The 25,484-nt window shown below is 32.0% G+C and overlaps 2 protein-coding genes across 2 annotated transcripts in view; one reads left to right on the top strand and one right to left on the bottom strand.

The window, feature by feature from the left end:
• Positions 1 to 259, bottom strand: part of LOC143073024 (lipid droplet-regulating VLDL assembly factor AUP1-like) — a 28,272-nt gene extending 28,013 nt beyond the window's left edge. Inside the window, exon 1 of the mRNA XM_076248246.1 lies at positions 148 to 259. Coding sequence (XP_076104361.1) covers positions 148 to 173 — 26 coding nt within the window. The 5' untranslated portion in view covers positions 174 to 259. The remainder of the gene's footprint in view (positions 1 to 147) is intronic.
• Positions 226 to 19,443, top strand: LOC143073022 (TATA box-binding protein-associated factor RNA polymerase I subunit B-like). Its single transcript, XM_076248243.1, has 15 exons — positions 226 to 336; positions 3,352 to 3,448; positions 3,876 to 3,969; positions 4,398 to 4,498; positions 6,025 to 6,131; positions 6,526 to 6,634; positions 7,169 to 7,282; positions 8,152 to 8,282; positions 10,485 to 10,581; positions 11,966 to 12,095; positions 12,393 to 12,534; positions 13,773 to 13,819; positions 14,306 to 14,384; positions 15,478 to 15,572; positions 18,742 to 19,443. The coding sequence occupies exons 2-15, from the start codon at positions 3,362 to 3,364 to the stop codon at positions 19,434 to 19,436; spliced, it is 2,028 nt and encodes a 675-aa protein (XP_076104358.1). The 5' UTR covers positions 226 to 336; positions 3,352 to 3,361; the 3' UTR covers positions 19,437 to 19,443.
• Positions 19,444 to 25,484: the final 6,041 nt, after the last annotated feature.

Raw genomic sequence — 25,484 nt, 5'->3', positions numbered from 1 at the left:
CTGTGGTACGTCTATAGAAAATCCTACTGAGCCATACATTATCATGTCGAAATAAAGAATACAAATCACCATACATTAAATTTGTGAACTACATACAATGCATATAACTATTACTATCTTGAGAACTCAAAAATAAAATATTTAAACCTGCTAATATCGAATAATCTGTCCATGTTATTCTAAAAATCGTGCATTTTCAACCGGAAGTACTAATCATCAACCATTTTCACAGATGACTTCTGGGAGATTTTGGACAGGTTGCTTGTAGCAGACAGCAAACAGCTGTAAACAAAGATTTATAAAGAAGAACAAGGCAGAATAACCGTGCTTGTTCGAGTTAGTTATTTCTACTACATGGATCTTTCTTTGACTAAACGAAGTCTGATAACAATAAACAAAGAGAGAGAGAGAGAGAGCAAAACACTAAAAAAGGGGGAGCACATGGTTTATCTAAAAAAAAATACACACAATAATAACATAAACATTGATATTAAACAAAACTCTGAGCGCATGATTCAACATAAAAATCATCTTTGTCTCCACCAGGACTCGAACCCCAGGACCTTTGTGTTACAAGGCAGCGCAATTATGCTCTATAAAAATTATACACCTTATCGCTAATAGTAATACACCTTATCGCTAATCCCGGCTGACCCGGCCGCTTGAACTTTTGACGTCAACAACAATCACTTTTCCATTGTGGCATCAGATATTTTGTTTTATGACGTCAACATTTTACGGGAACCTGTGTGATATCCAGCAATAGCGGACAAATAGTGATAAGGTGTATCCCGGCAGACCCGGCCGCTTGAACTTTTGACGCATACAACAATCACTATTCCATTGTGGCGTCAGATATTTTGTATTGTTACGTCAAAATTTATGGGACTGTGTGATATCCAGTAATGGCGGACAAATAGCGATAAGGTGTATGATAACTATATATTTGATTTTGAATACCCCTTATCGCTATTTGTCTGTCATTACTGGATATCACACAGGTTCCTTAAAATTTTGAGGTCATAAAATACTTATCCGACGCCACAATGGAAAAGGGATTGTTGTAAATTGCGTCAAAATCTTACCATGTTACAACATATGTATTCAACTTGTGACGGGATACACTATTTCTGAAATCATGTCTTTAACTTAGAAAGATCGTCAATTTTGCATGCCTTTTCTGACGTCATTTACCAGTAAGAAGGTGCACCTGTATCCTTGCTCTATTAAAAGTTTCCAGCACTTTCATTATCGTCATTCTGTAGGATAGAATAGAAATGTTCTGTAAGTACGTAATCTTTGATTACTTTACAACTGAGGGAGGGTGATAATCTTATTAGATTTTGATTTCCCAAATATTTTGTGCCATATAAACTCAAACTTTTTCAACCGTTTGCTCAGCATGTGTTGGTGTCAAGCAAAATATTGTCCTATGAAATATTGTCCTTGTCTATGGAAATATGTCCAGAAAAGGACAAATTTTCATAGTGAAATTTTGTCTGTATATAGGCAATAATTCACAGATGAATACTATGGAATTTTGTGTTGTTAAAGGAAGGTTATATTTTGTGTAAATTGAGAAAATATTTCACAGGTGATTACTATGAAATTTTGTCCTGTTAAAGGGAGGTTATACATGTATTTTGGTTATATTGTGCGAGTATTGAGACAATATAAATTCATAGACTGATTGTCATGGAATTTTGTCTCATGAAGGGAAGGTTATCAACATATATTCATGTATTAAAGAGAAGGTATATATAGGATTTTCTTTCCTGCGACACGTGCCTGTGTATATATTTACAAAATAAGTGATTGTCAGTGCATTACTTATATTTGTACCGTTATAATGTAATACAATGAAAAATATACGTAAGACAATTCTTTAATTTATAATTAACCATTTGTAATGTATCTATGCAAATTTGAAACTCACTATAATGAGTACTATAGATTCCTTGCTAAACAAAACCATTTCAGTTATAAATTTAAAAAATGTGCATGCTGCATGATTTGTACTATTGCTAGTTTTGTAATAATTTGATTAAAAAATATTTTCAAAGCCAGTATTTCATAGTGAAGTATTGTCATGAACAGAATTTCATAGTGAGATATTGTCCAGAAGGAGGTGACAAAATTTCATGGACAAAAACACTATTGCTTAATGAAATATTGTCCAGGACAATATTGATCAATATTTCGTTATGAAATAATGTCAGTGGACAATATTTTATTGGAAATTTTGTCTGACAGACAATATTTCATGGAGGACAATATTTTATGTTACATTGGAAGTGATGATGCCTACATTTTGTTCACATAGTGATGGAAGTCACATGATTAGATTCAACTTATTGCCATATTGATTCCATTAAAATATGTATCAGGACCGTACCTTACTATACTTTACCAGAAATCTTTTGACAACCGAACACCTGACTATCATGTGACTTTACCAGAAATTATGGATCCTGAGCTTCTTACAGTTTTCTTTACAAGGTTAAAAATACAAAGCTGACATACATCTGCTGTAAACTGTTGGAACATAATGTTCACATCACCATCATGGGTCACTTTGACCATCAACATGGGTTCAGAGCAAAACCATCTTGCGAAACCCACCTGATAACCCTTGATGAAATTGGCAAGAACTTATCCAGAGGAGAACAGAACCTGAGACAGACATCAGCCTGCTAGATTCCTTCGAAGCATCTGACAAAGTGCCCCAGAAAAGACTCATCGATAACATTGACAATTACAGGGTACAAGGATTACTCTCATTGCAGTGGTTTCAAGACTTCCTTTAGCAAAACCCAATCTGTATTTCTTGAAGGGCTTAAATCCCTCCCCTGACATCATCTCAGGTGTGCCACAGGAAACAGTCATTGGACCACTCTTACTCCTGACTTACACAAATGAACAGCCAGAAACTACAACTTCTGTGGTAAGGTTATTTGCAGATGACCAATTTAATGCTTAGTTTATAGAAAGATCAAGAACAACAATGACACTACAAGGCCTAAGCACAATCCAAAAGTGGGAGTCCCTATGGCAGATGAATTTCCATACTGAAAAGTGTATTGTGATCCAGATTACCAACAAGAGAAACCCAATAATTGCTAACTATGAACTGCATGGTCACATCTGAAATGTATTTGAGCATGTCAAATAATTATTCACCGTTAGTCACAACCTAAAGGGGAAAACTCTCATCAGCAAGAGGGTAGGCAAGACATTTAGGACAAAAGGTTTCCTGTGATTTTTGGTTTTTCGGTAATAGAATATTTTTTTACTAGCAAAACAATACAATTCCAGAATGGCTTCATATGAACCCTCGTTTATCTTTTGTAGAAATAGAAATATGCCAGTTTGTCAGGAATGTGAAGGGACAGATTTTGATGAAAGAGATGGGTTGTACTTTTGTCAGATTTGTATGACACAATCACAAGTAAGGATCATAAAAAGTGAATGTGTAGGTTTGAAATAATCATCATGGTATGGGTTTTTTCTTCAAAAATACAAATCTGGATTCTGGACCAGTTTTTATCTGAGTATTTTTGGAAATATTCTATTCTGCCATTTTTTAATAATTAGATGTTAGAATTTAAATAGAGAGATATATAATTTTTATGTGGGATGTTAAATAAATAAACCATGAGGAATGCAGGAATATGGCTTATTGCTGAAAAGATGTCTGACCTGTCCTTTTTATTCTTTTTTTTACTTTTCATGATGACTTTGTTTCTTTTTGTTGCTGATGTTGTTATATTGTAAGAAGAGAAGGATTTTTTTTGGTGTTCTCATATCTTTTGTTTCCTTGAAATGATTATGGTACTCTTAATGACAAATGATTCAATTGATTGTTTTGATTACAGGACTTACGACGAGAGGAGGAAGGAGAAGACGGGGGAACCTTTTATAATGTATCGTCAGTTATTACTAAGAAATCAGAAAGAAAGAAAAAAGTTGGTGAGTATTCTGACAAATAGAATTTAGAATTTGATAGTTGCTATTTGAATTAAAGTTTTTGTGTTGATGAGAGGAGACATTTAAGTGAATCAGCCATAAAAGCTGTATTTTTGTCATGAAACTTAAAATTTCACCTGTGCTTTTTAATAATATTTTACTGTAAAAGATAGAATGACTCAGGAAGGAGAGGATTATTTAAAATGATGAGAACTGCTGCTGCCATGTGTAAGAAATTCCATGTTAGTTTAAACAGGTCTATTTACAGTGGATTGGGAAACTCATATTGTAACTTATGTTAATCCCTTTACACTTTGCGGATGTGAGTGCGGCCTTGTAAAATTCCATGTTATATAAATCTGTCTTGCTTCTATCTAATAACTTGTATTGTCAATTTGAAATGGTGTTTTATTTATTGTTACCCTATCTAGAAAATAAAGGAAGACCTTGGCACAGCTTCGAAGCATTTACAATTATTATAAGAGAACAAGTTAAAGCACTGATCAAGTTAGGTGCTTCTGCAAAACTTAAGGTAAGTGATATCATACACTAGAGCATTATCTATACTATTAAACAAGAAGACCTCATTTTGTGTGTGGCTTCTTTTCTTTCCACAATAAATTAATCATCATACTCCTGTGTCCTATAGGTAACATGCATACTCGCATTTGTCATCCTAGCTTATGATTATTCTGTTTGAGTTATTTTGGGAGGAAAACGAAAATAAAGGTGTCCAGGTATTGTTTCTGTCACCTGATAGATTTTTAAGTCATAGGATATAACAGATTTTGGAAAAAAAGGTGGAGGGCTAAAAGAAATTGTCATTCCCCAAGTACCTATGACTCTTGATACCTTTCCTGAAATTCTCCAGTCATAAAATCTTCTACAACAGTATACTATAAACCACGCTTTAAATGCCCGTGATTTCACAGGTGTGTTCTAGTCAAAATTATTAAATAAACTAATGTTTATTGGAATAAGACATGATAAAACATTAATAAAAATACTTGGGGGAAAAAATGCACATGTTCAGAAAAAAATGAGATGGGTATAGCCCTTTCCACAAACTCAATTCTACAATCAGGATTTTTTTTCTAAAATTATAATTTGAAGAGGGTTATCTACCTTTTCTAAAAGTAGAAATGCTTTGCAGGTTTAAAAGACTTATTATTTACGTAGGCGACTATAGTAGCCTTTTTGGTGTTGTGTTTTTACTATGACTGATTCGTTGATAAAACTCTAAAATTCTGAATTATTAACACTTTTGAATTTGAATAAAGCTGCAAAACACAACAGGTGCTGCTGCTTTTTTGATAGAATAGAAAAATGGCATTTTTTAATGATACTCAACGATTCCGTACTTTTGAAATAGTAGGAATGAAGAACACCACTTGTTTAATTATGAACAGAAAATATTGCTTGACACAGAGAGTTTCCTCCAATTTTGTTACTATTTCAATTTTGTTTTTCTAATTACCATGATTACCAGGGCAGCAGAAAGTAATTTTACTTCTACCTATTATCTTTAATTTATAAAATCTAGGTTGCACCAGTCATCTTTTAATTACTTCCATTTAACCTGCAGCAATGAAGATAAATAAAGAGTCAGCAACTAGCGAGATTTAATCTCTTTTCTTTTTTAAAAAGATAATATTTGGCTTATATAAATATAACAATTATTCATGGTATATTGTCTTCCAAAAAACTTCCTATGAAACTGGACTATACAGCTGAAAATCTTTGTTAACTAAAGTAGCACATTGTTTTCTATAAGACATCCTTCCATTGCTTTGCAGCGAAACCAATATTTATACATGTTATACCAGTATACTTCCCAAGAAGTGAGATAATCCTTATTTGATTGTTAATTCAAATCAGATTTGGACTTTCTAAATTTGGTTTTCCCATTATAGTACATTGTATAGTTGATGCTTGTGAAAAACATATCTTGAGGGTTTTTGAAAATGTTGTTTGAGATGTGAGCTATCTTTAGTATTGTGCATATAAATCTTTTTTTTATGTTTGACCATTAATTGAAACTTTAATATTATATTTCAGGATGTTGTATTACAACTCTGGTGTAACTACCTATCAAAGACTGGTACAGCTTTTCCTGAAGATGAAAACAAAATGGATGTCTTTATGAGAAAGCATATGAGACAAAGGTAAAACATTAAAAACAAGATATCCTTTATCAGATTTAAAATATCAACGGTTTGACATGCATTGAAAAGCTTAAGATGAATACAGTATAATAATATATGAAATTTTGAAAAGATAAATGAAAATTGCAAATTAAAAACTCATCAATTATTCAGTATGTGCTGTTGATAAAATAGATACTGTAACAGTATTATGCAAACAGGGGCAGGTTAAAAAATTATAAGGGGTGTAGCGAAGAATATTGCATGTCTAATGAAGCATTGATAAGGATCTTCATTTTTTTTCTAACCTAAAAAAAAAAACATAGCTTTAATCTTTCTTAAAAAAAGACTGGAGTATGCATGCTCCTGCTTGAAGAATTATTTGTATATAAATTATTTTTACCTTATTGAACAGAGAAAGATATCCTGGCTCAGTAGAGTGTCCTGATATTCAACCAGTACAGTTTAGGAAGACTTGGAAAAAGAAGTATGGTGTTTCGAAAAAGATAGCTGAAAAAGATCTTGTAAATAAGTTTGTTTTAAAAAATTAATACCTGATGATTTTTTAATACAGATGTTCAGAATTACACAAAATTATGTTAAAACTTGGTATAGATTGAATCTCGAGTTGTTAAAAAATAAGAAAAAATCTTTTTATTTTGGCTACCTTATAATTGAATAAAAAGATAGTTTTCCTTAAGTGATACCCCAATTCACAAACAATGTGGGGATATACTGTTAATGAACTCATTACAGATACCAGGATTGAAATTGTGTATGCCCTTCTTCTCCAAAAGGCTTGTCAGTGACACTTGAATCAAAAAAGTAAAAAAAAGTCAAATAAAGTACAATTGAAGAAAGACAATATAGGTACTATATAGTTTTGCTGCCATCACCTGTGTTATGAGGTACACAGGGAACCTTACTAGACTAAATATAACTAGCAGAAGATTGAGAGAGTGGTTTAGTATTTTGGTTCATTACAATGAAAAGCAATGAATGCATGTGTGTAAAAAAAATCTGTTAGTGTGTTTTATAAATATCAAATATTATTTTAGGAGAATAAAAAATTAATGACTGCTTTACAAAATGAGGAGTTTTATGAAGGAGACAACCCTACAGAACAAGCAGTAGCAGAAGAACCAGATTACAGCTCAGATGAGGATGAGGAGGTTACTAATTTATTTTTCTAATATCTGGCTTTATTATATTAAACATTATAGAAGAGTTGGCTATCAATTTTTTTTATAATTGTTAAAAAAGAAAGTTCCATATTTTCTTATTCAATAGAGTACAAAATGTATATAATTTAAAGTTGATTTTGGGATAATTTTATATTCAGCTTTTGCATAGCCATGACCATTTGACAATGGAGATGTATTAAAACTTACATAGCAACATCTTATTTAGGACTACATATATATTTAATTTGAACTTTGTTGTGCATTATGACAATTAATGTGTTTTCAGTGATGCTCGAGGCTAAAATATTTACATATCCAAATCTTATTCTAGTTGAATAGCAGATGAAACCAAAAAATATGATTTTACACAATTTTGATTTGGAATTGCTGTTTCCTAGTTAGGACACTGTATTGCAATCATCATCCATTTATTTCATGAAGATTGTTTGAAAAAAATTTGCAATACTTATCATAATATGTTGACATTGATTTTTAAGAATACATTTTAAGTTTTATTGTACATTTGTTATAATCTATTTGATGCCATACCTACAGTCGTTGAGGTTCATTATGTTATCTGGTCTGTTTGTCATCCAAATTTCACTATTCGTGGATCACAGAAACGTAAAAGTATAAAATCAGTTCATTCTGAGTTTAAAGTTTTTGTATAGGATGTTTACAATACAGTATACGGTTTAAAATCCATGTCAATTCATGCTCTTGACTTCGTTAACAAAACATGGAATTGTGAAAGTGCAAATTGGTTATAGTGTCTGTAGTGTATTGTTGACACATATATTCTTTTTAACTTCTGCCATTATGACTTATTTTATAAATCCATATCCTTGTTATTTTAGAGCTCTGATCCTAATCAGATAAGATACATGAGGAGAAGTGTAGAATTCATGACTATGTTAAAGACATTATGTTTCTGTTATATTGGAACATTGTATACAGACCATCTTGTTACACTATCTGATATTATAAGGTTAGTTCATTTTAAGTTCAACTGGTTAAAGGAACACTATAAGCTATTGGTATCAATTGACATTTTGTTATCTTATAATAAGCCTATCTGTTACAATGTAACTTTTCCCAATTTCTATATCTTCTTTGAAACTGCTTTGGTAAACCTAAAATTTTTGTATAAAAAATTCATTAACTTTTTAGCTCACCTTTCCAAAAGGAAATGTGAGCTTTTGCCATCACTTGGCGTCCGTCGTCATCCGTCCGTCCGTCTTCGTTGTCCGTCGTAAACTATTTCAAAGATCTTCTCCTCTGGAACTACTGAACCAATTCAAACCAAACTTCATCTGATTGATTCCTAGGGTATCTAGAATAAAGTTTGTGTTTTAATTTCCATTTCATCAAAAAACATGGCTGCCATGGCTAAAAATAGAACATAGGGGTAAAATGCAGTTTTTAGCTTATAACTCAAAAACCAAAGCATTTAGAGCAAATCTGACATGGGGTAAAATTGTTTATCAGGTCAAGATCTATCTGCCCTGAAATTTTCAGATTAATCGGACAACCTGTTGTTAGGTTGCTGCCCCTGAATTGGTAATTTTAAGGAAATTTTTCTGTTTTTGGTTCTTATCATGAATATTATTATAGATAGAGATAAACTGTACACAGCAAAAATGTTCAGCAAAGTAAGATTTACAAATAAGTCAACATGACCAAAATGGTCAGTTGACCCCTTTAGGAGTTATGGCCCTTTATAGTCAATTTTTAACCATTTTCCGTAAATCTTAGTTATCTTTAGACTTTTACAAAAATCTTCTCCTCTGAAACTACTGGGCCAAATTGAACCAAACTTGGCAACAATCATCATTGGGGTAACTAGTTTAAAAATTGTGTCTGGTGACCCGGCCAACCAACCAAGATGGCCACCATGGCTAAAATAGAACATAGCGGTAAAATCAGTTTTTGGCTTATAACTCAAAAACCAAAGCATTTAGAGCAAATCTGACATGGGGTAAAATTGTTTATCAGGTCAAGATCTATCTGCCCTGAAATTTTCAGATTAATCGGACAACCTGTTGTTAGGTTGCTGCCCCTGAATTGGTAATTTTAAGGAAATTTTTCTGTTTTTGGTTCTTATCATGAATATTATTATAGATGTAGATAAACTGTAAACAGCAATAATTTAATGCTTGGAGTATACAATGTTTTTTTATACTTTCATCATAAATTATATTATGAACACGAGACAAACGAAACATTTCAGTGTGTCCACTCTTGTTTTTGCTTTTGAAGAAGATATGACAGAATCGAAGAACAATTTATATAAATTGAAACCCAAAATAATCATTGATGGAAGATTTAATCAAAGGTGAGCGATTCAGGCTCTTGAGAGCCTCTTGTTTATTTTTAAAACAGCTATTTTTGGGCTTCTCATTTGTAAATTTTTTATTTGATTTTGTCCTTTGAAAATTCTAAGCTAAATTTGGATTCACAATAATCGATTTATAATAACCACCTTCTCATCTTGTTTAAAATTCTTTAGCAAGTTTGAATCAAACTTTGCTGTTGTGATATGCACAATTTCCTATCTTGTCTTTTATCTCCTTAAAAAAAGACTTTGGAGCCCATTATCTCTAATAATTGGTAAATCTTGCAAATTTTACTCAGGTTATTTGGTTTTTATGACCCATTTATGGGCATTATGTTTTCTGGTCTGTGTGTCCGTTCGTTTGTTTGTTCTTCTGTCTGTTCATTTGTCCGTCCTTCTGTCCCGATTAGGTTAAAGTTTTTGGTCAAGTTAGTTTTTGATGAAGTTGAAGCCTATCAACTAGGAACTTCGTACACATGTTCCTTATGATATGATTTTTCCAATTGTAATGCCAAATTAGAGTTTTGACCACAATTTAAGGGGACACTGAACATAGAAAGTGATAGTGCGATTGGGGCATCCGCGTACTATGGACACATTCTTGTTATTTATCTTTTATAATGATTCATAATTCAGCCTTAATGTGGTGGCATACATGACAGCTGTGATGTAATATTGTCTACTAGTGTATCCATAATATAATATATACTAACACAAACAAACACCTGAATCAGTAATTGATAAATAAAGAATAACTCCAGTTTAAATTATTTTGAAGATATTTCTCATATTTTAAGCAACAATAAGAAATTACAACATTATTGAAATAATTTTTAAAAATAAATTGCTTTTTAGATGGGCAGACCAAAAGGAAATACCTTATTACAAAGCAACATCATTATTACCTACAGATATGAAGTTCTGTGCAAAGGATGGGCCAACATTCTCTACAGTATGTTAATATTACAAATAAATATTTTATCTAGGTTTTTTGAAAGCATCAATCACAGCATCCCCATGCACCTATGATAGCATATAACATACATGTTTTTACAAAATCAAATTTATCCTTGTTAATATAACACCAACTTAACTTCAGATTATAACAAAATTTAAAAAGTATAATTCTTTAAAATCAGGTTTTTTTTAATTGACTTTCTTAACTGATATTGTCTTTTACTTTTTATTCACAAATAGGGTTTGGTACCGTTTATTGTAAAATTATCTGTCAAGAGTTTTCAGTAAAAAAAACAAATTTTGCATATCCAAGACCAGTGTAAAACGGACAATATTTATTGTGGTGGCAAATTGTCTTATAGGTGATTTTACCAATTCTCCAATTACTTTTATGTGATACTCATTCCCAAAATATATCAAATGAGGTAGAATATACTGAATGAAGTTCACATATTTCTCAAATACTACGGAACAAAATAATTTCATATTTGGTCAGCATCTCAACAGTTATGAGTTATAAAATATGCAAGCCTTTCTGATCTGGATGACTCCCATTTTCTGCTTTTCTATACATTTTTACTTTGAATTATGAGATGAGTATAAACAAATTCCCAATATAATGCTTGAAATGCATAAGAATAAAAATATACATTAATTACAACCATGTTTGATATAACCATAATTTAATATTGGATGTAATTCATCTTCTGATTGGCTGAAAGTTTTTTGTCTATAAGCTCATAGACATAATTTTGTCTTGGTACCCTGACGTCATCAATTTTTTTTCATGATATATCCTCTAAAATGGAACTAAGAATTATATCTATTCCAAACAATGTGGTGAACATCTTTAAGGTTATTTCTTCTTCGACAGAAAAATGTATTAGTCATTCCCAATTATGTTATAATAGAAGAAAATGCCAAATGTATTGAGTTTTACATCCAAATTTCCTTTGTTGAAACATTGATTGCAGCCAAGGAACAACAAAATAATTGTACAGAAGCTTAACCAAATCTTTTTAAATAATCTCTTCAAATATTAAGTTTCCTTGGTCACACATAAGGGACATACTTTTCCAATCCGCTATGAATTAAAAAGTTGAAATATACAAACTTCTGTTATGGTTAGTGTTGATGGTAACTGCCAATGTGAAATTTGTTTTTATTTTCTTGATACTTTTTTCCTTAGTATAGTTGAATTTAGATTATGTATGATTACTTTTTAATTAGAACTAATATTTTGGTCTAAATAAGGGCTTTCATGCTTTTTAAGGCCTTTGATTGGGGGTGGCTTATTTTGTTCATTGAGTCATTTTACATTATGTAATATATTAGTGTATGAATTGTACCTTTTGATATTGTAAACATGTTGCTTTCAGACTGTTTTAAAGTATGAAAACCTGGAATTTGAAACAGAGAAGTTGATACAGTACTTGAATTTGAACGATGTTCCTGATGTGTCACTCCAACTTCTGACGTCTAAGTACATTGTTATGTTAGATTTACCTGGTATGTATTGAATTCTTTGATTTCTGTAAATTCAGAATTATTTATTATTGCAATTTTTGGGAAATGGACAAGAATGCAAGATTGATTATTGTGATTTCAGGAAAATCTGCATACAGTACAAGAATCTTATAATTGTAATATTTACCCAGTTACATTATTCATTTTAATAAACATTTCGCAATTATTTCTGAATTTACACTAGTTATTCTATAAAGAACAAATGGCATTAATAGTATGGATGGCCTTTATAATGGCAGGGGTACCAATGTCTAACATACATAATATTTAATTTTGAAGGTGAACTACATGGATTTGTTATTAATTTGATACAGCCAGAGCTAAGAAAAGAAGATGATAGGAGATATAATGACATGTTAGCCATGGGTTATATTGTTACAACGCTACAGCTATTGTTAGGGTTAGATGATTCAACTGAAAGGTAAGATGTTTCCCATCTGTTATACTGTAAAATTATTAAAGCTGTTTTATGGTAAGATGATTTGACCAAAATTGTTTATTTGTTTTGATCGGTTTGGGGTCCTAATTTGCAAATATGATATTCATTTCATGCGGAAAATCAAATTGCTGCCAATCTGACAACTTCTTGTATTTAATGGTTACTGTAAACTCCAAAATAATTGCGTGCATTTATTATTTCGATTTGGTCATTTTAGACTAAATTGCAATTTTAATTTATGCAATATTGAGAAAAATGCTGTTTTATAATTCTTTTAAAAATAATCAAAATGCGAGAATTACCATGATGAATTTTTCACAACAATTAAAACATAGCAAATGTATTAACAGTAAAAAGTAAAATCACAAAAATAGTTAACTCAGAGGAAAATTCAAAACAGAAAGTCCCTAATCAAATGGCAAAATCAAAAGCTCAAACACATCAAACAAATTGATAACAACAATTAGTCATATTCCTGACTTGGTGCAGGCATTTTCTTATGTAGAAAATGGTTGTTTAAACCTTGTTAGTTTAGTTTTAGTTCAAACATATTTATTTATAGTGGATTTGGAAACAAGTTTTGCAACTTATATTAATCCTGTCCACTTTGCAGGTGCGAGTGCTGCCTTGTAGCGGCATTAGCCTACTCTTTTTCAAAATCTACAAGGGTGTCTTTTACGTGCAAGAGATATGGCTCTCTCTTAACACGGGTCAGCCATTTATGGTCCCCTTCCGATGGACTATCATTATCATCGCTTCCTCAAAACCCTACTTGCAAATGGTGTCAAGGGAGAGCCGAAAATTTAGTCCCTAGGGGTACAGCAGTCAACATTACGTTATAATCTGTATCACTACAAAAACACAAATATGTAACAAAGAAGCACACACAGGCATATAGACAAAACACATTAGCAGAAATGAAAGACAAGAATACAAAAATTTAATTGACCGTAAATGATATCACTGAAGGATAAGTTGTTAGCCATTTGTGATACTGTTACCTTAGTAAAGGGAATTAGTCAGATTTTAAGATCAATGATTGCTAAAAAGACATTTACCAAAGATTGATGGTTAGTACCACATCTTTTTCTCTCTCTCTGAACATAACAAAATTCAGGTAGAATAAGATTAACAGCTTTAAGAGATTTTTTTGTGACTTAAAAGCCTTTTCAATGTACGGGAATGCTTAAGTTTTTGAAATAAAAGATTTTTCTTTTCAGGGAGTTGTCACATATTGCAGTAGAGCTGAACAACATTTTCCATAATAGTGAGTTTACATGTTTCAAAAAAGCAAACACCTCTATCCTTATGTTGTAAAAAGAGTCTTAATATTTTGTTACATAAAGTAAAAAACCCAACAACTTTTTCAGAGGTCCATAGGTGGCCTGTTGAAAGGATATAATATAGTTCTGTTCCTATCCTATATACCCTTATTTACAAGTGCCATTCAAAATCCCCTGCCATTCTTCATTCTGGTATTCCCTTTTGTAGGATCTTTTAATTTTCTTTCTTCCTGAACATGTGTGAAATATCTTCTACTGGACAAACAACAATTAATCAATATTTTGAAAGTCTATACAAGACAGATATATGGTATTCTATAGAAATTAAATTAAATAAATAGAATTGAGCAGGTTTCCTCTAGAAAATTAATGTAAGTACTGTCTGAAGATCCATCAATTGTGCGTTTGATCTTGAGAAGCAAGGAGATATATTTGAATATTCCCTGTTTTTGCAAATTTTTTTCTTTCAGAATACAATATGTTTGTATGGTCTGACTGGACAACACACATCTCTAAGAAGATAAAAGCAGCAACAACAAATATTTCTGAGTAAGATTTTCTTTAAATTTAACTTCATTGATGTTTTGAATGTCAAACTACTCTTTGTAGGACACACCATGAGTTTTGTCAGATATTGTCTGTAATAATGGCTATTATTGATATTTTACGAACTTTCCTTTGATCTTGCTGACTGATAATTTTCCTTTCTCAGCATAGTTGAGTGAAATGAAAAATTATTGCTTGAATTTAAGGGTGCACGTGCGTTGTCAATGAAATTAATAATGTCTTCATAGGTAAAAAAGCGATAAACAGATTATAATTGGTCATCTCAACTCGATTGCTTTTCTCACTTTGGCCGTACTGTACTGTCTCAAGCGAGAAAATCAATCTCGTTGAAAAGATTAACAATAATCTATAAGTATTGAAAGGTGATATCAATGCTACATGAAATTTGGGACAGAAATGATGGTTGAATATTTCAACAATACATTTGGATAAATTATATATACTTTTTTAACCTCTTCAATTATGAATGAATCTCAAGCCAAGCTTAGTCAATATAGGCAGACAATTTTCCTATTTCTTTTATTCCCAGAAAATGATAGGGCAAGTAGGGGCATTATGTTCTAATCAAATCATGCCTCTGCAAATATTGAAAATCAAAGAATTTGGTGATTTTTTGGAAAGATAATCAGTTTGCATAGACAAAAAGATTGGATTTTTAGTACTTTGGAAAATAGAGTATATAAGGTATAGGAAATTTGCACAGGTCTTCAGTTTAGTTGTTAAAGATATTTGTACTGTTGTTTTTGGTTTGATATTTAAATTCCAGTAGATCAGTCAGTGTATGGTTAAAATCACTGCCTTTCTGTTTCCTTTTCCTTTATTCCTAATGTTTTTATTGTAGATATATTGGGATAAACAGTGAACTGCACTCTGATAGCATTCTGTCTGTCTGTTTGACCCTGAATCAGTTTTGGCTGAGGATGGTGTCTTATAAAATTGTGGCCAACAGTAGATGCTAAATTAGTTTCAGGCTAGATTTTGAAATTTACTGAACATGGAATTTAATAATACGAGTAAAGCATTGTTCCTATAGAATTATATTTTTTGTTATGTACAACAATTTTTTTTCTTACAGTGAATCAAGAAATATAAAAGACACAAAGAAATTCATTGAAGATTTTATTTTGTTTGATAAAGATAAGAAATACAATGCAGCACATTATAAAAGAGGTTAGTTTAGTACCATGAGATGATGTTTTATCTCTTATCTCTTTTCAAAAAGACAAATACTAGATCTGGACCTGTGTTGCTGGGTTAAATTGATTAAAATTTTCAAACTATTGTCAAACAAGAAGTAGCTGCATGGCCGATCTAAAAATGGTTTACACTCTACAACTCAAATTTACCAAGCTGCAGACAAATATAAAATAATTCCCTGTCATAGAAGCCAAGAAAAAAACAACTGAAAATTTGAAACTGATAAAAATATTCCTAAAAATTAGGTTTCCAGCATTTTGTTGTGATTGATACCTTTGAGTACAGGTATCATATATGTGTTTATTGTTTTGTTTTATTCCCCTGCTGTAGGCAATGGGGGCATTAAGTGTTACCTGTGACTGTCCGTTCAATTTTCTTTTTCACACTTTAACTTAAGTTTTTCTCATCAAAATTTTACATTGTGAGTCTAGAGTTATGCCCCTTTTTACTTGGAAAGCTGCAAAGATTGAGCGAGGGCCTTCATGTCCATATTGACACATTCTCTTTTTATTTAAGTTTCAATTCAGGTTTTCTTTACCTATTTTTATGCCCCGCCTACGATAGTAGTAGGGGCATTATGTTTTCTGGTCTGTGCCTCCCTTCGTCCGTCCGTCCGTCTGTGCCTCCGTTCGTCCGTCCGTCAGGTTAAAGTTTTTGGTCCAGGTAGTTTATCATGAAGTTATAGTTGCATCCATTTGTAAATTTGCATACATAGTCATTATGATTGGGAATTTATAAAAACTACTACAAATTTAGGTTTTGGTCCACATTTCATGGTTCATTGAACATGAAAATGAGATTGTGTGAAACAGCTCTTTCTCAGGTTAAAGTTTTTGGTCGAGGTTGTTTATCATGAAGTTATAGTTGCATCCATTTGTAACTTTGCATACATAGTCATTATGATTGGGAATTTCTAAAAACTACTACAAATTTAGGTTTTGGTCCACATTTCATGGTTTATTGAACATGAAAATGAGATTGTGTGAAACAGCTCTTTCTCAGGTTAAAGTTTTTGGTCGAGGTTGTTTATCATGAAGTTATAGTTGCATCCATTTGTAACTTTGCATACATAGTCATTATGATTGGGAATTTCTAAAAACTACTACAAATTTAGGTTTTGGTCCACATTTCATGGTTCATTGAACATGAAAATGAGATTGTGTGAAACAGCTCTTTCTCAGGTTAAAGTTTTTGGTCGAGGTTGTTTATCATGAAGTTATAGTTGCATCCATTTGTAACTTTGCATACATAGTCATTATGATTGGGAATTTCTAAAAACTACTACAAATTTAGGTTTTGGTCCACATTTCATGGTTCATTGAACATGAAAATGAGATTGTGTGAAACAGCTCTTTCTCAGGTTAAAGTTTTTGGTCGAGGTTGTTTATCATGAAGTTATAGTTGCATCCATTTGTAACTTTGCATACATAGTCATTATGATTGGGAATTTCTAAAAACTACTACAAATTTAGGTTTTGGTCCACATTTCATGGTTCATTGAACATGAAAATGAGATTGTGTGAAACAGCTCTTTCTCAGGTTAAAGTTTTTGGTCAAGGTAGTTTATCATGAATTTATAGATAACAGGTATGCTACACAGGCTCTAGATTATAGTTTGCATCAACTTGCAACTAAACAGAACAGTTCTCTGTTCAACACATTGTGTGTGCGTGCAGTTTTGAAGATCTTGGAATTACTGAGTACAATAATGGCTGTGATGTTTTTGTAAGTTTTTAAAACTTTTTATGCCCCACCTACGATAGTAGAGGGGCATTATGTTTTCTGGTCTGTGCGTCCGTTCGTCTGTTTGTTCGTCCGTCCGTCTGTCCGCTTCAGGTTAAAGTTTTTGGTCAAGGTAGTTTTTGATGAAGCTGAAGTCCAATCAACTTGAAACTTAGTACACATGTTACTTATGATATTTCTAATTTTAAAACCAAATTAAACTTTTGACCCCAATTTCACCGTCCACTGAACATAGAAAATGAAAGTGCGAGTTTCAGGTTAAAGTTTTTGGTCAAGGTAGTTTTTGATGAAGCTGAAGTCCAATCAACTTGAAACTTAGTACACATGTTCCCTATGATCTGATCTTTCTAATTTTAATGCCTTATTATATTTTTTACCAATTTTCACGGTCCATTGAACTTGGAAAATGATAGTGCGAATGGGGCATCCGTGTACTTTGGACACATTCTTGTTTTAAATTTTAATCATCAATTGTGTACTTTTCAAAAAAGAAAGAAATGCAGAAATTTGTGAAAAGCCTTCATTTTTATACGCCCGTCTAAGACGGGTCGTATTATGGTATACCGTTGTCCGTCTGTCCGTCCGTCTGTCCATTCATCATCCACACTTCGGACAATAAATAACGCTTCCACTAACTTTTATGAAACTTTGTTGAATTGTTTATATCTATTGATGTAAGCTCCCTTTCGATTTTTATAAATTTCAGATTTATCGTTTCCATGTTATGAAGTTTTATCCTTAAAAAAAGGGGGATTTTCCAGTTTTCGGACAATAACTTAGAAATGCTTCCATCAACTTTAATGAAACTTTGGTGGATTGTTTATATCTATTGACTTAAGCTCCCTTTCGATTTTTATAAATTTCAGATTTTTCGTTTCCATGTTATGAAGTTTTATCCTTAAAAAAATGGTGATTTTCCAGTTTTGGTACAATAACTCAAAAATGCTTCCATTAACTTTAATGAAACTTTGGTGAATTGTTTATAACTATTGACGTATGCGCCCTTTTGATTTTTATAAATTTCAGATTTTACGTTTCCGTGTTATGAATTTTTACACTTGAAAAGGGGGGATTTTCCATTTTTTGGACAATCACTCATAAACACTTTCACAAAATTTGATGAAACTTTGGTGAATTGTTTATATCTGTTGACTTAAGCTACCTTTCAAAAATTAAAAGAAAATTAACAACTATAGGTCATCGTATGGCCTTCAACAATAAGCAAAGCCCATCCCGCACATTAAGCTATAAAAGACCCTGGAATGACAAATGTAAAACATTTCAAATGAGAACAGCCTAATTAATGTACCCAAAAAATCATTTAAAGCATAAAGACAAGCTAAAAGGGCAACAGGCGTATCATGTGCTTATAGTGCAGCTCTTCATTAATTTATTTCAGATAGAACCAGAAGACCTGAGACACAAGATGCCTTGTTAAGGCCATTAGAAACATTGAACAAAGCATTACGTTCAACTACTGGGTCAATCACAGCTGACCCTGAGTCAGATAATGAGGAGTACAATCCAAACTTAGAGTCTACTCTAGCTGACTTCTTTTTGGACCCAGATAAAGAGGTAACAGAACAGACAAAGGAGAAATCTTCAGATTTTAATTTTAAATCATCAACATTAAAGTTTATAACCCAACCTTTTAGTTTTCAAGATGATCTGGATAAACTCAATCTGTCAAGGCTGTCAATGCATTCTATGTCAGCCGAAGATTCTGATCAGGAGCCTGAGAGATCAGATATAGACATGTTTGAGACGCCAAAGAAAAAGAGAAGGAAGATGGCGAGAAGTCCCAATAGGAAAGATATTGACGAACATGAAAGTGAAAAGTTGATGCAGTTGATTCATAGACTAGGTGAAATTCAGGAATCTAACATTAAAGTTGATCGTAAAAAGAAATATCATGAACTTGTATATCAGGCAAAAGCATATCAGTGGTTGATTAAAACCTGTTCCGATATGATGGCATGCTCTACAGATATTCTTAACAAAAAAGTAATAGAAGTGCAAAATATTTTATTCAGGCATTGGGACAGATCTCAATGGCGGAGGAAAAAAAGATTGATTACTTTGTTAAAAAAATGATTGTGAATTTTGATAGTGTTCTTTAAAGCCTTGTAGCCAATTTGAAAGCAAATATTTGTCCCTTTGTCAGTCTGCTTTTTAGCTCACCTGACCTAAAAGGAGTTTTTTTCAAGTATAAGATCTCATGAGGGAAAAAATGTACTTATCTAATTTTTATACCCCCCGCTTTGAAAAAGGGGGGTATACTTTTTTACCTCTGTCTGTCCATCCATCCATCCATCCATCCATCTGTCAGTCCGTCCATCACATAAGTATTTTCGTCGCATTTTCTCAGGAACTACTAGACAAGGATTTCTGTAATTTGGTTTCAGGGTTTATATAAGTCAGTTATACAGTGTGATGCGTTTTCAGATTCATCACTCGAAAACTTCCTGTTTACCAAACACTTGTATGATTTTACACATGATAGCCAAGTTGATAATTTTCGGCACATTTTTCTCAGGAACTACTTGACAAGGATTTCTGAAATTTGGTTTCAGGATTTATATTAGTCAGCTACACCATGTGATGCATTTTCAGATTCATCACTCGACAACTTCCTGTCTACCAAACTCTTGCATATTTTCACACTATTAATACTATCCACTTGCGGCGGGGTATCATCAGTGAGCAGTAGCTCGCAGTTTCACTTGTTTTAATCACTGTCAATATATATGCAACCAACTTTCAGGAAAATTGATTTCAAGTGATTTTTAGTACAAAGTTAGTAAAAGTAAGTAAACAGTTTTCTATAGTATCACAATCTAATATATATCATCATATACAATATAAAAATCTTTAAAACCATATAAGATCCCTGCCTTTAGTCAGATGTTCATGGATGATGTGGTCTGTTGTACTGCACAGTATTTTTGATAGGTTTGCACTCTGTCTGATCGTCTGTCCGTCCATCAGTCCAGCAAATCAGTTTTCCAGACTTTTTTTCTTCATGCTTGAAGGTATTGATTTGATATTTGGTGTATTGTTTTGTCATGACAAATTACAGGTCAAGTTCAATTTTCATGATTTTAGCTTTTCTCCTTATTCAGTTAAAGCCCTTTCCCTAGAATTAAATTTTTGATGAAACACTTATTGATTACAAGATTTCTGTTCAAAGGGAAATAACTCATTTTTTTAGCTTTTCTCATTACTTGCTGTCCGTCGTTGTCCGTCGTCTGTCGTCCGTCGCCGTTAACTTTTACAAAAATCTTCTCCTCTGAAACTACTGGGCCAAATTTAACCAAACTTGTCCACAATCATCATTGGGTATCTAGTTTTAAAAATGTGTCCGGTGACCCGGCAAACCCAACCAAGATGGCTGCCATAGCTAAACATAGAACATAGGGGTAAAATGCAGTTTTTGGCTTATAACTCAAAAAGCAAAGCATTTAGAGCAAATCTGACAGGGTGAAATTGTTAATCAGGTCAAGATCTATCTGCTTTAAAATTTTCAGATGAATTGGACAATTGGTTGTTAGGTTGCTGCCCCTGAATTGGTAATTTTAAGGAAATTTTGCCGTGTTTTGTTATTATCTTGAATATTATTATAGATAGAGATAAACTGTAAACAGCAATGATTTACAGCAAAGTAAGATCTAAAAATAAGTCAACATGACCAAAATGGTCAATTGACCTTCTAAGGAGTTATTGCCCTTTATAGTCAATTTTTAACAATGTCATAAAATTTGTAAATTTTTACTAACATTTTCCACTGAAACTACTGGGCCAATCATAGATTATAGATAGAGATAATTGTAAGCAGCAAGAATGTTCAGTAAAGTAAGATCTAAAAACACATCACCATCACAAAACACAATTTTGTCATGAATTTATCTGTGTCCATTGTTGAATATGCACATAGACCAAGGTGAATGACAAGGCTCTTAAGAGCCCCTAGTTTAACTTTTCCTAGCATTAAATTTTTGATGAAATTGACATTTTTGATTTTTTTTCCTTTTCTTTGGTAAATTGTTTGAAGAATTTAGTGGTAGGTTTGTTTATTATTTTATGTAGTTTACACCATAACAAGTTATAGATTAAGTTAGAATTTCTTTACATTATAATGAATGTTTAACTGTTTGGGGACTGTGTATTTCCATGCATTACTCACAAAATGCTTGTTCCTCTTTATGTATTATTCATTCTGCAGAAACAAATGTCGATCTTAGCAAGTGATGTTTTAAGGGCTCTTTTAAATGAAAGACTTTCTTGTATAAATGTTTAAAACATGTATTTTACAAAGTGAGGTGAAGGTAGTATGTAAAATTAGGGCATATTGAAATACACTAAACAGGCAAACCACTGTGACCATAAATCATTTGCTGTTTCCATTAAAACAAATTTGCCATAGCAATAATAAAACTTGCTGTTTAACAGATAATTGACCTCATTTTGTTATGCAAGTTCCTATATTCATGACTGGCATGTCATGTGAGAAAGTGTATATCTAGCTTATATGAATCATTCAACGACAGACTTTTTTATCTGAGGTGGTCAAATATTCACCACATTTTTTTCCTCATTCAATATGAAAAGGGAATTTTTTAAAAGTGCCCTAATCCCATGGCTCCTTTGACTGAAATGTTCATCCGTCCCTAACCTCCTGGATGAGGTGTTATTCCAAGTATTAAATTTTCAAAGAACTTATAGTGTAAAAAAAAGAGAATTTTTAACAAAATGGTAAGAATTTTTCAGGTATTCAAATTTACAGAGGAATGAATCTCACTTTGTACCAAAAAAATGTAACCACATATGTGCAAATGTCTCCAACTTCAAAACAAGCCATCATATATATCCAAGTTTCCGATATAGACCGAGTCACAGAAGAAAAAGTTACCATTACCGTCTATGGGAAATCAATAAAGCATATTGACCCATGTGAGTTGCCTATACAAGGGAAGAGTCGAAGTGAAAGCTGTTAATTGAAAAAATATCATATCTATTTTGAAGCCTCTTTTTGTAACAGAAATCAAGCAAGGGATTTTTTTCTTTGGTACTAAAATCATAATTATGACTGTCAAATCAGAAATTATTGCTAGGTTTTCATATAAAGCAAATAATGCAACTTTGTTTTATAATGCAATGACAAGAACTCACATTCTGATATCTGAATGCATATTTTTCTGAAATCGCAATAATTTATCTTGCACTTTTGTCCATTCTTCAAACTCGGAATAATAAATGTATGAAATAATTTCTGAGTTTACAGTACCTATTTTATGAGTAAACCAGGAACTATTTTTTCAAAATTCTCAAAGTTTTTAATATTAAAGCTAACTAGATAGATAGTTTATTCTCATAAAACCATGAAAGTACAAAGGTTACAGAGAAGTGGAAAAAAAATAATATACATAATAACAGGGACTTTCTATACTAGAAAGTCCCTGATAAAAATAAAAATGCATTAAAAATGCATAAAATTTCGGATGAGATAACATATAAAAGAATATATATATATATATATACTTATACTGTCAAATGTGGAATTTAAAATTTTATAAAGAAATAATTTTTTTAGGATAAATAAATAAATTTATTATTGTTAAGAAGGAGTGAGATTACTATTAACACATCGTATAAAATTGTAGAGGTTTCTTAGTATATTTGGTCGTTTTGAATTAAACAGTGTGTTAAATTTGATAATGTTATGTCTTGGTATTAGTTCATTTGGAATAAATTTCTGCTTTCACCTTGTAAAGCCCGGCAAACAAAAATATGGTAATATTCGTCTCTGATATCTCCTTTCGTACATATTGAACATTTTCTTTCACTTCTGTCAATGTTATGCCATCTCCCCTTTTCAATTAGCAGTGTATGATTCAATGTTCGGAATTTACAAAGTGTATACATATCTCGGTCACTGATGATGTTGAAATAATTCTCAAATACTGTACCTATTGATTATTTTATTATAATATGTTCGATGTTTGCTCTTATTTAAGCAATCATTACAGTCCCTAAACGTAGACATGTAATACTGTTATCATTATTGTATTGTATTGTATTGAATGAATATTATCGTTATATGGTATGACATGTATATTTATGGTTTTACCAGGGACCAATGAACATCATTAGATTTTACAAGCATCACAAAAATAAATTGAGAAAATGCAGACTACGAATGCAGATTCATGTCAATTACAATTTAGTCGTTGTGCAGGACTTTAAACAACTCAACTACCCTCTATTACTACTAAATTATAATTATCACGGGGGGGGGGAGGCAAACTGTATCACACCTTTTATCTTTCTCCAAAAATATCTCAATACAAACGTAGAAAAAAGGGTTCACGAGAAATACAACAGTCAACTGAGAATCTTTCATTTGTATAAAATTAGACTATAATGTTATTCTATCGAAAGGATTGAGTTTTTGTATGCACTTGACTGCCTGGTTGCTGTCTCCAAATTGCCCAGTGGCAAATATTTCATAGATATTCAAGACCATAGTTTTATTCTAGAAAGACAAATAACATATTATAAAATATTGATTAATTTGAGATGCACTTTTCATCAAAAAGTATAAATTTAAAACAATGACAGTTTATGAAGAATTGACTTGTGATTTATAAACTTACAAGATAACAATGCATGACAAAATACTTGTACTATCAACAATTTCAATTAAAAAATAAACCACTTTTTGATAGAACTCAAAATCAAAATATTTTTGGACAAGATCACTTTATTGACAGGTTATGAATATAAGCCCTGTTTCGTACATGTATATGCCTACACAATCAGATTTTTCAAATGTCTGCTCAAAGTTTACAGACCTCACTGGGGTAAAGCTGATGACCGTAACTGCATTCACGGTCATCCCAAGATGTAGGATGAAAAATTAGGTCAGTATCTGTATTGTCTGTTACAGTGTTTCTATATCATTTTCTTTACAAAGTATACATTGATACGATGTAAAATAAAATATTCACACAGAAATCACAAATTACTACCGAAAAATGTTCAGGAAACGCGAAGTTCAATTTGAAAAAATATCTAAGATGTCCGTAAATCATCATCAAAATATTTTCAAGATGACCGTAACCAAGGAATTGTATATTTAAATATACAATTCCTTGCCGTAACATAAAACAAGGATGACCGTGATTGGTAAACAGATGACCGTAACTTGTAAAAGATGACCGTATTTGTAAAGAATGACTTTAATTTATAAAGGATGGTCGTAACTTTTAAATGACGACCCTCAATTCTAAGAATATCCGTATTTGTATTCATACCCTTATGGAAATATAAGCCCTCTGGCACATAGTTGCGACAGCAGTATGGTTATGCGGGGGCTTTATTGCTGCAAACTGTTGCGGCTTCGATGCAGCGATAGCATATTTCGTATGCAAATTAGTTTTCTGGCACCATAATTGCGGCTATATTCTGGCACCTTTGTGGCAATATTCTGGCATCATGTTGCGGCACTGATGCGGCTATGGCGTAATTCGTATGCAAATTAGTTTTCTGGCATTATGATTGTGGCACTGTTGCGGCGCTTATACGGCTATATTCTTGCATCATTTTAGTGACAAAACATGCGAATAGGCCGTGTTTTGTATAAAATGTATTGTGCCGGCAAAAACAAGTTGTCAATGCATATATATGACATGCATTCATGCATTATAAATTTGTATGCACAGGCACATAAAATAAATGTCAGCGGTATCTGCATAATTATGTGCCTTAAGTTTAGCAAATAATATTGTGTTATTTACCAAACTAAAGGTATGCAATTAAACTGCTGCAAAAAAAAACAACACACAAACTTCACCGATACATGTAGAGTGAACTCAGATGAGGCCATGTTATTGAAATACACAATGCAAGATTGATCTTTTCTATACATGCAATTACTTGATATGAGTTTACTTATAAGTCTTCAAATCTTCAAAAAAAAAACCCAGCTCGAACACCAAATTCTTCAATACAATTATAATCACAAGCAACATGGTGGATTTCTAACACACTAGTACAGGGAATAGCTAAAAACGCTGGAAATGACATCATCAAATTTTCTGGCTATATTGTGGTGCTCATTAATTTTGAAAGGAATTGGTGTCA

This window comes from Mytilus galloprovincialis, chromosome 4 (assembly GCF_965363235.1).
Source record: "Mytilus galloprovincialis chromosome 4, xbMytGall1.hap1.1, whole genome shotgun sequence".
In the NCBI taxonomy this organism is placed as follows: domain Eukaryota; kingdom Metazoa; phylum Mollusca; class Bivalvia; order Mytilida; family Mytilidae; genus Mytilus; species Mytilus galloprovincialis.
Note: the sequence above shows the minus strand (reverse complement) of the source record. Positions and strands in the feature narration are given on the sequence as shown.